At 39.2% G+C, this 15,574-nt stretch overlaps 1 protein-coding gene across 1 annotated transcript in view; it reads right to left on the bottom strand.

The window, feature by feature from the left end:
* LOC115118311 (uncharacterized) overlaps positions 1-15,574 on the bottom strand; it is a 65,716-nt gene that overhangs the window by 16,972 nt on the left and 33,170 nt on the right. The window contains exons 11-17 of the mRNA XM_065016694.1: positions 11,833-12,197; positions 11,508-11,750; positions 10,966-11,229; positions 10,543-10,633; positions 10,341-10,380; positions 10,145-10,225; positions 9,984-10,062 (exon numbers count right to left, since the gene is read on the bottom strand). Of these exons, the coding sequence (XP_064872766.1) occupies positions 9,984-10,062; positions 10,145-10,225; positions 10,341-10,380; positions 10,543-10,633; positions 10,966-11,229; positions 11,508-11,750; positions 11,833-12,197 (1,163 nt within the window). The remainder of the gene's footprint in view (positions 1-9,983; positions 10,063-10,144; positions 10,226-10,340; positions 10,381-10,542; positions 10,634-10,965; positions 11,230-11,507; positions 11,751-11,832; positions 12,198-15,574) is intronic.

Below are 15,574 nucleotides of genomic sequence, written 5' to 3'. Positions count from 1 at the left end.
GGAGCGTCCCGCCTGTCCGGCGCCGCTGCCGCAGTCTCCCGCCTGTCCGGCGCCGCTGCCGCAGTCTCCCGCCTGTCCGGCGCCGCTGCCGGAGCCTCCCGCCTGTCCGGCGCCGCTGCCGGAGCCTCCCGCCTGTCCGGCGCCGCTGCCGGAGCCTCCCGCCTGTCCGGCGCCGCTGCCGGAGCCCCTCAGCCCAGAGGCGCCAGAGCCCCTCAGCCCAGAGGCGCCAGAGCCCCTCAGCCCAGAGGCGCCAGAGCCCCTCAGCCCAGAGGCGCCAGAGCCCCTCAGCCCAGAGGCGCCAGAGCCCCTCAGCCCAGAGGCGCCAGAGCCCCTGCCCCTCTGTTCCGAGCCCCTGCCCCTCTGTTCCGAGCCCCTGCCCCTCTGTTCCGAGCCCCTGCCCCTCTGTCCCGAGCCCCTGCCCCTCTGTCCAGAGCTTCTGCCCCTCTGTCCCGAGCTGCCCCTCTGTCCAGTGGGGTCATTGAGAGGGGTGGCCATGGTGAGAAAGCCACGGAGGCGGACAATAAGGCGGACTAAGACAATGTTGAAGTGGGGTCCGCGTCCCGCGCCAGAACCGCCACCGCGGACAGACGCCCACCCAGACCCTCCCCTATAGGTCAAGGTTTTGCGGCCGGAGTCCGCACCTTTGGGGGGGGGGGTACTGTCACGTTCTGACCTTAATTTCCTTTGTTTTGTATTTATTTAGTATGGTCAGGGCGTGAGTTGGGTGGGTTGTCTATGTTTGTTTTTCTAGGTTTTGGGAATTTCAATGTTTCGGCCTAGTATGGTTCTCAATCAGAGGCAGGTGTCATTAGTTGTCTCTGATTGAGAATCATACTTAGGTAGCCTGGGTTTCACTGTGTGTTTGTGGGTGATTGTTTCCGTGTCTGTGTTTGTTCGCCACACGGTACTGTTTCGGTTTTGTTCACGTTTATTGTTTTGTATTCATTGAGTGTTCAGTTCATGTTTTTAAATAAACAACCATGGACACTTACCACGCCGCATCTTGGTCCGATCCTTGCTACACCTCCTCTTCAGACGAAGAGGAGGAAAACCCTTACAGTAAGGCTATTAAGACTCTCTATGCAAATGGTAACAGCTCTATCAAATTGAAATATGGCACCTCACCTAGATTTGAGTTAAAGAGAGGAATTAGGCAAGGTTGTCCGTACAAGGTTGTCCGCAATCTCTCCGTACCTGTTTTTATTAATCACCCAACTTCTTGCAAATTCTTTAAATAATAGTCCTGTACAAGGTATTTCCATAGCTGGTAAAGAAATTATTATAAGCCAGCTGGCTGACGATACTACACTTTTTCTGAAAGACGCTAACCAAATTCCCATATCGATCAATGTGATACAATCCTTTTCCAAAGCGTCTGGTCTATCTTAACATTAAGAAATGTGAACTCATGGCTGTCAAAGATTGTGTGACACCTTCATATTATGGTATTCCAGTAAAAGAAGAACTTACATATTTAGGCATAACCATTACAAAGGATCAGAAGTCTAGAGGCTTACTAAATTTTAACCCTCTTATTAAAAAAACCCAGAAGAAACTAAATCAATGGCTACAGAGGGACTTATCTTTAAAAGGTAGAGTCCTCTAAATCAAGGCTGAAGGTATCTCTAGACTAACATATGGTGCTCTATCTTTATATCCTGACTGTAAAATAAGCAAGGAGATAGACCAGATGCTTTTCAACTTTCTTTGGAGAAACCGTACCCATTTACATTAGGAAAACTGTTGTAATGAACACTTATGAGAATGGTGGACTGAATTTTCTGGATTTTACTACTTTAAATAATACTTTCAAGATCAATTGGATAAAGCAATTCCTAAGAAGACCCACTTCTATCTGGAATTTTATTCCTCATCATGTCTTCTCTACTTTTGGTGGCCTTAACTTCATGTTGTTTTGCAATTATAATATTGACAAAGTTCCAGTGAAACTTTCTGCTTTTCATCGGCAGGTTTTCTTGTCATGGTCCTTAATTTATAAACACAATTTTTCTCCACACAGATATTATATATGGAATAATTGGGATATATTGTATAAAAATACCTCTCTGTTTTTAGAATATTGGTTCAGAAATAATATCCTATTGGTGAGCCAACTGGTAAATGCAGAGGGTTTTTTACTCAGTTATAAAGAATTCTTATCACTTTACAAGGTCCCTGTAACACCTAAAGATTTTGCAATTGTTTTAGATGCCATTCCCTCAGGTGTTGCTATGTTATTCAGGAACGTGTCAAGACCTGACCCTCAGAACCTACCTTCTATTGACCCTGTTGACTCATCAGTAGGAAAGATTTGTTTCTCTTTTGGTCCATTCAACAACAGAGCGATACGATCTTTGTTTCAGCAGGATGTTGTATCTATACCTTATGTCATGCCTTATTGGAATGGATTTATTGATAATATCTGTTGGAAAAAAGTTTGGATGTTGCCACAAACATACCTACTTGTTAACAAAATTAAGGAAGTTTCCTTTAAAATTATTCAAAAATATTATCCTGCCAACCACTATATGAAGAAGTTTAAGGAAAACATCAACTCAAATTGTTCCTTTTGTAACGACCACCCAGAAACAGTTGTGCATCTTTTTTGGCATTGTATGCATGTAAGAAAACTGTGGCAAGACATCAGTAGATTTATAATTGAACACATTTATGAAGATTTTACACTATTGTGGAGAGATGTACTGTTTGGATTCTTTACATACAATAGAAATAAGCGGAATCATTTTTATGTAATTAATTTCATTCTTTTGGCCAAATTTCATATACACAAATGTAAATTTACAAACAGAAAACCACATTTTCGTACCCTACAAAAAGAAATTGAACTGTATTTTAAGACGGTTAAATGCTCTACTAACAAAAAAGCTGTTAGAATTGTAAGTATATGCATGTCCCTTAAGGTCCTTGTGTAATTGTAATGTGATATTGTACCCCCTAGCTCGATTGTCCATTGTTTGTAATCTATGTATGCTTGTGTTCCCTCATGTGCTTTATGTATTGATTTGTTGTTAATAAAAAAAAAAAAATAATAAAAAAAAAAAAAAAAGAGAATAGTCCTTCATCCATACAAGGAGGAAGAAGCCTGTGCTAGACTAGCATACAGGCTATGTGTTGCTATACAGTGAGTGAGAAGCAATGTTTTCTGATCATGAGCAGGAGATACTGTTTATCACAGTGATTCAGTAGTATTTCAGTCTGTGGACGTTAACTAGTTTAGTACAGCATGTCGCCAGCTCACGAAACCGCTGCAATCAATGCACACTATCAGCTATAGCTTACATTTTCAGGTCATCCCGGTCACATTAGTCGGTGTGACTTTCGCCGACAGTCACTATTCAAATGTTGTCCAAAATATTTCTGGTTATTATTCTTGGAACCCTATTCCCTTACACAGTTTAAACTAGAAGCCTTCAAATGAACTTGCAAACTGGTCTGGACTAGTCCATTTGTATAGTTACACTTTTGCTGCACTTCTACTCTGATTTGCTCAGAGCGTCTGCTAGCTCATTAGTGCAGGGGTTCTTAAACCTTTTCAGCCTGGGACCCGAATGCAACATTCTGTGTTTTCCTGGGACCCAAACTTAGGAAAATATGCAACTATACATAAATATCAGTACATTTCATTGCCCTTATGCCTAAAACAAATGCAATATAGACAACAAAAAAATAACAATGACATTAAATATCTATTAATGTTTATTTTCCCCCCATTGAAAACACTCTTATCTGTCTAGGCTGGAACTGTTGCTGTTAAAATACAATAAATCATTTTAATTCTGAATTGGAATAAAAGGATTGATCACATCTGTAGACCAGAAAACCCCCACACAGTCCTAATGAGAGCTGGTCTATTCTGGGCTCTGTTTTTAACAGTGCAACACTGAGGTCAAGCTCAGCCTTGAAACTGTTTCTGTACATGTTTTTTAAGTGTCAGAGTTGAGAACCCCGACTCACATAGGTATGTGGTGCCAAACTGGACCAGAACATCTACTGCTTTCTCAGTCAGGCAGGAGACCGCTTCCTACTGTACATGAACAACCCAGAACTGTGAGGGTGTTTGCCTCAAAAAGCATCTTGCTTCAATCAGTTGATTCCAGTTAAGAATAACAATTATTGTTGTATTTAGCAACAGTTCCAACCTAGACTAGTTTTCAACAATAATGTTACAGTAAGATGTAAAGTAGGCCTGATCATTTTTCATCTTCGTCTGTACTGTTAGTTAGGGTTGCACTATCAGTAGCTAGCTTGTTTTGGCGAATGTTAGCTATTAGCTGTGTACAAGGCCAGGGGATTGAAAGAGAAACTCACATTTACTACTATGAGAGTTAGTTAGTACTCCCTTATTACTGCTTATCATCACCTGTTATAAAATGCCAACAATCTGAACGACAGCGCTGCGTCGTGTGTAGCCGAGTGATCTTCAAGAAAACAGCAGAAAAAGAGATCAGGTACACAACTCCGATGCACACAGGCATCTCCCTCTCACACTGGTGCAGCTGCCAAACTGAGCAGAGATGCTGTTTAAGCAGAACTCGCACTGAACAGAGAGCGCAGATGCACTTGGCCAAATCAATTCCAGTAATTCATGAAATAATGACGTATTTACACTGACACGTCACGACCCACCATTAACAGGTCCGTGACCCAACTTTAAGAAAGGCTGCATTAGTGCATACTGACTGACTGGGTGCATCACCGACTGTTATGGCAACTGCTCGGCCTCCGACCAAAAGGCCCGTATGGCCCAGTACATCACTGGGGCCAAGCTTCCTGACATCCAGGACCTCTATACCAGGCGGTGTCAGAGGAAGGCCATAAAAATTGTCAGACTCCAGCCACCCCAGTCATAGGCTGTTCTCTTTGCTACCACACGGCAAGAGGTTCCGGACCGCCAAGTCTAGGTCCAAAAGGCTTCTGAACAGCTTCTACCCCCAAGCCAAGACTCCTGAACAGCTAATCAAAGGGCGACCAAGACGCTGCTGCAACACTCTGTTTATTATCTATGCATAGTCACTTTAACCCTACCTACATGTACATATTACCTCAACTACCCGGTGCCCCCCAAAGTGAATGTACGATACTCCCTGTAGAGGGGTTGGGTTAAATGCAGAAGACACATTTCAGTTGAATGCCTTGAGTTGTACAACTGACTAGGTATCCCCCTTTCCCTTATTATAGCCTCTATAAGCCTCTATTATTATATAGCCTCTATAAGCCTCTATTATTATATAGCCTCTATAAGCCTCTATTATTATATAGCCTCTATAAGCCTCTATTATTATATAGCCTCTATAAGCCTCTATTATTATATAGCCTCTATAAGCCTCTATTATTATATAGCCTCTATAAGCCTCTATTATTATATAGCCTCTATAAGCCTCTATTATTATATAGCCTCTATAAGCCTCTATTATTATATAGCCTCTATAAGCCTCTATTATTATATAGCCTCTATAAGCCTCTATTATTATATAGCCTCTATAAGCCTCTATTATTATATAGCCTCTATAAGCCTCTATTATTATATAGCCTCTATAAGCCTCTATTATTATATAGCCTCTATAAGCCTCTATTATTATATAGCCTCTATAAGCCTCTATTATTATATAGCCTCTATAAGCCTCTATTATTATATAGCCTCTATAAGCCTCTATTATTATATAGCCTCTATAAGCCTCTATTATTATATAGCCTCTATAAGCCTCTATTATTATATAGCCTCTATAAGCCTCTATTATTATATAGCCTCTCTTATATAGCCGTTATTTTACTGCTGCTGTTTAATTATTTGTTACTACTTTTTTACTTAACACTTATTTTTTCGTAACTTCTGAAAGCATAGTTGGTTAAGGGGCTTGTAAAGTAAGCATTTCCCTGTAAGATCTACACCTGTTGTATTCCACACATGTGACAAATACTATTTGATACTGTTGCATGAGTCACATTATTAGTTTCCATTTTATGGTATAATTTGTGTCACTCTAATATTTACTTCATCCTTATCTACAACAGTAGGTTTAGGCTCTGATGTATTAGCCATATTCTAAGCCTGTTATGTATTTTACATAGTTAGTCCTCCCTGTCGGTCCATCTTTACATAGTTAGTCCTCCCTGTCGGTGCATCTTTACATAGTTAGTCCTCCCTGTCGGTCCATCTTTACATAGTTAGTCCTCCCTGTCGGTCCATCTTTACATAGTTAGTCCTCCCTGTCGGTCCATCTTTACATAGTTAGTCCTCCCTGTCGGTCCATCTTTACATAGTTAGTCCTCCCTGTCGGTCCATCTTTACATAGTTAGTCCTCCCTGTCGGTCCATCTTTACATAGTTAGTCCTCCCTGTCGGTCCATCTTTACATAGTTAGTCCTCCCTGTCGGTGCATCTTTACATAGTTAGTCCTCCCTGTCGGTCCATCTTTACATAGTTAGTCCTCCCTGTCGGTCCATCTTTACATAGTTAGTCCTCCCTGTCGGTCCATCTTTACATAGTTAGTCCTCCCTGTCGGTCCATCTTTACATAGTTAATCCTCCCTGTCGGTCCATCTTTACATAGTTAGTCCTCCCTGTCGGTCCATCTTTACATAGTTAGTCCTCCCTGTCGGTCCATCTTTACATAGTTAGTCCTCCCTGCAGGTCCATCTTTACATAGTTAGTCCTCCCTGTCGGTCCATCTTTACATAGTTAGTCCTCCCTGTCGGTCCATCTTTACATAGTTAGTCCTCCCTGCAGGTCCATCTTTACATAGTTAGTCCTCCCTGTCGGTCCATCTTTACATAGGTAGTCCTCCCTGTCGGTCCATCTTTACATAGTTAGTCCTCCCTGTCGGTCCATCTTTACATAGTTAGTCCTCCCTGTCGGTCCATCTTTACATAGTTAGTCCTCCCTGTCGGTCCATCTTTACATAGTTAGTCCTCCCTGTCGGTCCATCTTTACATTTTATGCTACTGTAGCGATCACTTCATTCTAGTCATCATGTATTAGCTACTGTTGTTCATTCTTATCTTCTGCTAGTAATACATTTACGCATGTCATCATGTATGCTTGTACATAGTGAGTATGCAGGCATCTTATACCCTGATGAGACTCACTCTGCTACAGTAGTTTTAGTGAGAGTGGGTCATATCTACCACCATCATGCTGCCCAAATGCTGTTGGCCGCTATATGCGCTGTTCAGCAGTCGACATTACTGGATCTTTTTATCATTAAGCATATATTCATAGATGTACGGCATCATTTAAAATGTCATACTACTTCTTAAACCTGACTTTCTTCTTCAGATTTCAAGTTATTGGACCTTAGTGGGGAAGCTGACGCTGTGATTACTAATCAAGGCTAGCTATAATTTCAGCTGTGTTGGATGGGCTGTTAATATTAGCATTACCTAGCATGTGGTGGTCTTGCTATAATTTCAGCTGTGTTGGATGGGCTGTTAATATTAGCATTACCTAGCATGTGGTTGTCTTGCTATAATTTCAGCTGTGTTGGATGGGCTGTTAATATTAGCATTACCTAGCATGTGGTGGTCTTGCTATAATTTCAGCTGTGTTGGATGGGCTGTTAATATTAGCATTACCTAGCATGTGGTGGTCTTGCTATAATTTCAGCTGTGTTGGATGGGCTGTTAATATAAGCATTATCTAGCATGTGGTGGTCTTACTGTAGTTTCAGCTCTGTTGGATGGGATCTTGATACTAGCATTACCTAGCATGTGGTGGTCTTACTATAGTTTCAGCTGTGTTGGCTAGACTGTTAATACTAGCATTACATAGCATGTGGTGGTCTTATTGTAGTTTCAGCTGTGTTGGATTGGATGTTGATACTACCATTACCTAGCATGTGGTGGTCTTATTGTAGTTTCAGCTGTGTTGGATGGGCTGTGAATACTAGCATTATCTAGCATGTGGTGGTCTTATTGTAGTTTCAGCTGTGTTGGATTGGATGTTGATACTACCATTACCTAGCATGTGGTGGTCTTATTGTAGTTTCAGCTGTGTTGGATGGGCTGTGAATACTAGCATTATCTAGCATGTGGTGGTCTTACTATAGTTTCAGCTGTGTTGGATGGGCTGTGAATACTAGCATTATCTAGCATGTGGTGGTCTTACTATAGTTTCAGCTGTGTTGGATGGGCTGTGAATACTAGCATTATCTAGCATGTGGTGGTCTTACTATAGTTTCAGCTGTGTTGGATGGGCTGTGAATACTAGCATTATCTAGCATGTGGTGGTCTTACTATAGTTTCAGCTGTGTTGGATGGGCTGTGAATACTAGCATTATCTAGCATGTGGTGGTCTTACTATAGTTTCAGCTCTGTTGGCTAGGCTGTTAATACTAGCATTATCTAGCATGTGGTGGTCTTATTGTAGTTTCAGCTGTGTTGGCTAGGCTGTTAATACTAGCATTATCTAGCATGTGGTGGTCTTACTATAGTTTCAGCTCTGTTGGCTAGGCTGTTAATACTAGCATTATCTAGCATGTGGTGGTCTTATTGTAGTTTCAGCTGTGTTGGCTAGGCTGTTAATACTAACATTATCTAGCATGTGGTTGTCTTATTGTAGTTTCAGCTGTGTGTTAATACTTATCTAGCATGTGGTTGTCTTATTGTAGTTTCAGCTGTGTTGGATTGGATGTTAATACTAGCATTATCTAGCATGTGGTGGTCTTATTGTAGTTTCAGCTGTGTTGGATGGGATGTTGATACTACCATTACCTAGCATGTGGTGGTCTTACTGTAGTTTCAGCTGTGATGGCTAGGCTGTTAATACTAGCATTATCTAGCATGTGGTGGTCTTATTGTAGTTTCAGCTGTGTTGGATGGCATGTTGATACTAGCATTACCTAGCATGTGGTGGTCTTACTATAGTTTCAGCTGTGTTGGCTAGGCTGTTAATACTAGCATTATCTAGCATGTGGTGGTCTTATTGTAGTTTCAGCTGTGTTGGATGGCATGTTGATACTAGCATTACCTAGCATGCGGTGGGCTTACTAAACACCTGAAGGAGCAGAGCTAATGAATAGTTCAACATATTTCTACATGAAATGTAATCAAATCTGGAAATGGCAAAATCTTATAGAAAAATAGCAGAAGCATAATCTATCCCATTTATCATCTATATACAAACTGTATTTATCATCTATACACATACTGTATTTATCATCTATATACAAACTGTATTTATCATCTATACACATACTGTATTGATCATCTATATACAAACTGTATTTATCATCTATACACATACTGTATTGATCATCTATATACAAACTGTATTTATCATCTATACACATACTGTATTGATCATCTATATACATACTGTATTGATCATCTATATACATACTGTATTGATCATCTATATACATACTGTATTGATCATCTATATACATACTGTATTGATCATCTATATACATACTGTATTGATCATCTATATACATACTGTATTGATCATCTATACACATACTGTATTGATCATCTATATACATACTGTATTGATCATCTATACACATACTGTATTGATCATCTATATACATACTGTATTGATCATCTATATACATACTGTATTTATCATCTATATACATACTGTATTTATCATCTATATACATACTGTATTTATCATCTATATACATCCTGTATTTATCATTAGGAGAACAATCTAAATTCCAGCATTCACTCAAAAGTTAAAGGTCATTGTCTGGAAAACCTAATAGATAAGAAAGCAATATGATAGTAAGAGAATAGCATTGTGAGGCCTGGCTTTGGTTTCATGCTGTTGCTCTTCAGTCCAGGTTCTGTTGTGGTTCTCTTCAGTCCAGGTTCTGTGGTGGTTCTCTTCAGTCCAGGTTCTGTTGTGGTTCTCTTCAGTCCAGGTTCTGTGGTGGTTCTCTTCACTCAAGGTTCTGTGGTGGTTTTCTTCAGTCCAGGTTCTGTGGTGTTTCTCTTTAGTCCAGGTTCTGTGGTGGTTCTCTTCAGGACGGGTTGTAGTTCTCATAATCGGAGGCATCAGCATCTATCTGAGGGATTGTGACAGTGGGGGAGTCCCTCACATTCTGAAATAAGACACTGAATGAGCACATTACACACCACACCGTAACATCTTTGTAGACACACACACACATTAAACACACTTACTGCCAGGGTGTCATACTCTGGTGACCTGGTCTTCATGTTCAGAGCTGTGTACGTGTCACTGTTAGGATCAGGATGGACACTCTGTGGAGAGAGAGAGTTGTCACGGTAAGAGTGAAAATAGTATGAGAGAGACTGTCATGACATAGTAAATTAATGTCACCAGGTGTGGAGGTGGAGGTGTAACTGATATAGTCACCTGTATCCCTGTTGTGGCATCACTTCCTGCTGTGGATCTCCTGTAAAGTGGGACAGAGTGAATTCTGCTCTCTAGTGACCACTAGTGGACGTTTATATGTTACTAATACAGTTTTGCACATGAATAAATTAATATATTAATGCATTCACAACAAATCAGAGTGCTAAGGGGAATTTATAAAACATTTGAAAAATTCTGTCACCTGAACCACATGAGTCCAGAGAGACAGAGGATGAGAACCAGAACCACCACTATGATTCCTACAGCTGCAGTCAGAACTGATGTTTGTTTCCCTATAATAAAATATGGATGACATGAGTACATGGTAATACAGGACTGTAATGGTGTTCCTATGAACTGACAATGAATATACACTAACAATGGACATTTATACTATAATCAGCCACTATACCAAACATTAGGAACACCTTCCTAACAAGTGACATCAAAGGGGGATCAAAGCTTCACCTGGATTCACCTGGTCAGTCTGTCTATGTCATGGATAGAACAGGTGTTCTTAATGTTTTGTACACTCAATGTTTAATTATAAAAAGCCATATTAAAAGTATTAACATTAGAATGAACCATGTAGTTCTGTATTGAAGTATTGAAGATGGAACTTTACCTGCTACAATGATCATCTGAGCTGTAGAGTTCATAGAACCTCTTCCATTCTGGGCCTCACAGTAATATTCTCCTCTGTCCTCAGAGATGATGTTAGTGATGCTGTAACTCTGTCCTGATGCTTTTGGTGAGGTTACGTTCTTCTTGTACCAGGTGTATTTGTCCACAGGTGGGTTGGCATCACTGCTGCAGGTCAGAGTCACTGAACTGCCCTCCACTATTTCACCAGAGGGACTGACTGACACTGAGGTGTTCTTTGGGCCATCTGGTGGACAATATGTAACACATTGTTCATACATAGAGCTTTACATGAGGAGCATCATGGAACTTGGATTTATGATTAAAATAAATTAAATATTAATATAAATATGTATAACTTAGACAATTATGTAATAATACAGTGTTTGTGAAGTACTTGTAGTTACTACAGTAATGAGATGAGTACAATCATGGAACTTGGACATATATTGAAATAATAGATATAATAGATGAGAGAAGATGTTACTAAAAGAATACAAGTGGAGATGGATCACACATCCTCACATGTGACAGTGAGAGTCTCTTCATCAGAGGGGAGATCCTCATGTCCTTCTACAGAACAGGAGTATCTGCCTGCATCCTCACTGCTGACTGGGTTTAGGAACAGACTGGTAGATTGGTTGATTACATGTCCATTCTTGTACCAGATGTAGGTGGGGTTGTCACCCAGAGTACAGGTGGTGCTACAGGTCAGTGTCACCTTCTGTCCCTCTGTCACAGTGGCAGGAGTCACCTTCACCTGCAGACCTAAATGAAAGAGGATTAAAACACTGAGTACATCATAAAGTAATCGTTTGCAGTATTGATAGGATGTGACCTGCAGTGTTACCTGTGACAGTCAGAGTTGTTCCAGGGAAGGTGGGCTCCCAGGTTGTCTGATCTGTTCTGAATCTAAACTTATACTCAGCTGAATCCTCCTCTCTCAGGTCTGTGATTCTCAGGATGGAGTCACTCTGCATATTTCCAAGGTACTCCACACGACCTCCATACCCCGGGCTCAGGATTTGAGGCGCCTCATTAAGTTTTCCTTTTGTATACCAGATTGTTTCTGAGACTGTATGACCACTGGGATATGTATAAGAGCAGGATATGTCTACTGATGTCCCCTTCAAGGTACAGATACTCTGATGGGTGTAAGTCACGTGGAAATAACTGTGACCCTCAACAGCTGAAACACAAGTACATTTTTCAAATGGTGTCAGTATTTAGAACTGTAAAATCAACCACCATTAATCTAAATGGAATAGTAGCTCTATCTCATGTCTGTTTCACTAAACATCAACCACCATTAATCTAAATGGAATAGTAGCTCTATCTCATGTCTGTTTCACTAAACATCAACCACCATTAATCTAAATGGAATAGTAGCTCTATCTCATGTCTGTTTCACTAAACATCAACCACCATTAATCTAAATGGAATAGTAGCTCTATCTCATGTCTGTTTCACTAAACATCAAGCACCATTAATCTAAATGGAATAGTAGCTCTATCTCATGTCTGTTTCACTAAACATCAACCACCATTAATCTAAATGGAATAGTAGCTCTATCTCATGTCTGTTTCACTAAACATCAACCACCATTAATCTAAATGGAATAGTAGCTCTATCTCATGTCTGTTTCACTAAACATCAAGCACCATTAATCTAAATGGAATAGTAGCTCTATCTCATGTCTGTTTCACTAAACATCAACCACCATTAATCTAAATGGAATAGTAGCTCTATCTCATGTCTGTTTCACTAAACATCAACCACCATTAATCTAAATGGAATAGTAGCTCTATCTCATGTCTGTTTCACTAAACATCAACCACCATTAATCTAAATGGAATAGTAGCTCTATCTCATGTCTGTTTCACTAAACATCAACCACCATTAATCTAAATGGAATAGTAGCTCTATCTCATGTCTGTTTCACTAAACATCAACCACCATTAATCTAAATGGAATAGTAGCTCTATCTCATGTCTGTTTCACTAAACATCAACCACCATTAATCTAAATGGAATAGTAGCTCTATCTCATGTCTGTTTCACTAAACATCAAGCACCATTAATCTAAATGGAATAGTAGCTCTATCTCATGTCTGTTTCACTAAACATCAACCACCATTAATCTAAATGGAATAGTAGCTCTATCTCATGTCTGTTTCACTAAACATCAACCACCATTAATCTAAATGGAATAGTAGCTCTATCTCATGTCTGTTTCACTAAACATCAAGCACCATTAATCTAAATGGAATAGTAGCTCTATCTCATGTCTGTTTCACTAAACATCAACCACCATTAATCTAAATGGAATAGTAGCTCTATCTCATGTCTGTTTCACTAAACATCAACCACCATTAATCTAAATGGAATAGTAGCTCTATCTCATGTCTGTTTCACTAAACATCAACCACCATTAATCTAAATGGAATAGTAGCTCTATCTCATGTCTGTTTCACTAAACATCAAGCACCATTAATCTAAATGGAATAGTAGCTCTATCTCATGTCTGTTTCACTAAACATCAAGCACCATTAATCTAAATGGAATAGTAGCTCTATCTCATGTCTGTTTCACTAAACATCAACCACCATTAATCTAAATGGAATAGTAGCTCTATCTCATGTCTGTTTCACTAAACATCAACCACCATTAATCTAAATGGAATAGTAGCTCTATCTCATGTCTGTTTCACTAAACATCAACCACCATTAATCTAAATGGAATAGTAGCTCTATCTCATGTCTGTTTCACTAAACATCAACCACCATTAATCTAAATGGAATAGTAGCTCTATCTCATGTCTGTTTCACTAAACATCAACCACCATTAATCTAAATGGAATAGTAGCTCTATCTCATGTCTGTTTCACTAAACATCAACCACCATTAATCTAAATGGAATAGTAGCTCTATCTCATGTCTGTTTCACTAAACATCAACCACCATTAATCTAAATGGAATAGTAGCTCTACCTCATGTCTGTTTCACTAAACATCAATGATGTATTGGATGATTTTGACAGACTTTGAAAGTGTATTAGTCACACTCACACACTGCAGGAGATTTGATGCCTTTTACAGCACAGTAGAAGCTGTCTTCAGTTTTAAAGTGGATTGTGTATGAGGGGGAGGAGTCCTTTTGTACAATGTTACTGTTCCTGTACCAGATGTAGGTGGGGTTACCAGTCAGAATACAGGTGGTGCTACAGGTCAGTGTCATTGACCACCATGTAGTGGTCACCTTCACCTGCAGGTCTGGAGTAGATAACAACATTAAAACCATCAATGACCTGTTGTCTAGTTCAAATGAGGCAGGAGTGGACCTTCTCAAATCATCAATTCAGACATTCCTATTATACCATACATTCATATTAATTATATTATTTCTGTACAAATCAAGACAATTTTCCAGAACCACTTAAACAGATTAGGATTATAGACAATGTCAACACTATATATAATATCACTGTACCTGTAACAGACAGAGTGATTAAACACATCAACACTATATATAATATCACTGTACCTGTAACAGACAGAGTGACTAAACACATCAACACTATATATAATATCACTGTACCTGTAACAGACAGAGTGATTAAACACATCAACACTATATATAATATCACTGTACCTGTAACAGACAGAGTGATTAAACACATCAACACTATATATAATATCACTGTACCTGTAACAGACAGAGTGATTAAACACATCAATACTATATATAATATCACTGTATAATATCACTGTACCTGTAACAGACAGAGTGATTAAACACATCAATACTATATATAATATCACTGTACCTGTAACAGACAGAGTGATTAAACACATCAACACTATATATAATATCACTGTACCTGTAACAGACAGAGTGACTAAACACATCAACACTATATATAATATCACTGTACCTGTAACAGACAGAGTGATTAAACACATCAACACTATATATAATATCACTGTAATATCACTGTACCTGTAACAGACAGAGTGATTAAACACATCAATACTATATATAATATCACTGTACCTGTAACAGACAGAGTGATTAAACACATCAACACTATATATAATATCACTGTACCTGTAACAGACAGAGTGATTAAACACATCAATACTATATATAATATCACTGTACCTGTAACAGACAGAGTGACTAAACAGATCAATACTATATATAATATCACTGTACCTGTAACAGACAGAGTGATTAAACACATCAACACTATATATAATATCACTGTACCTGTAACAGACAGAGTGACTAAACAGATCAATACTATATATAATATCACTGTACCTGTAACAGACAGAGTGATTAAACACATCAACACTATATATAATATCACTGTACCTGTAACAGACAGAGTGATTAAACACATCAACACTATATATAATATCACTGTACCTGTAACAGACAGAGTGATTAAACACATCAATACTATATATAATATCACTGTACCTGTAACAGACAGAGTGATTAAACAGGTCAATACTATATATAATATCACTGTACCTGTAACAGACAGAGTGATTAAACACATCAATACTATATATAATATCACTGTACC

This window comes from Oncorhynchus nerka, unplaced genomic scaffold, assembly GCF_034236695.1.
Source record: "Oncorhynchus nerka isolate Pitt River unplaced genomic scaffold, Oner_Uvic_2.0 unplaced_scaffold_907, whole genome shotgun sequence".
NCBI lineage: Eukaryota > Metazoa > Chordata > Actinopteri > Salmoniformes > Salmonidae > Oncorhynchus > Oncorhynchus nerka.
This window is presented reverse-complemented; position numbering and strand designations above follow the sequence as displayed.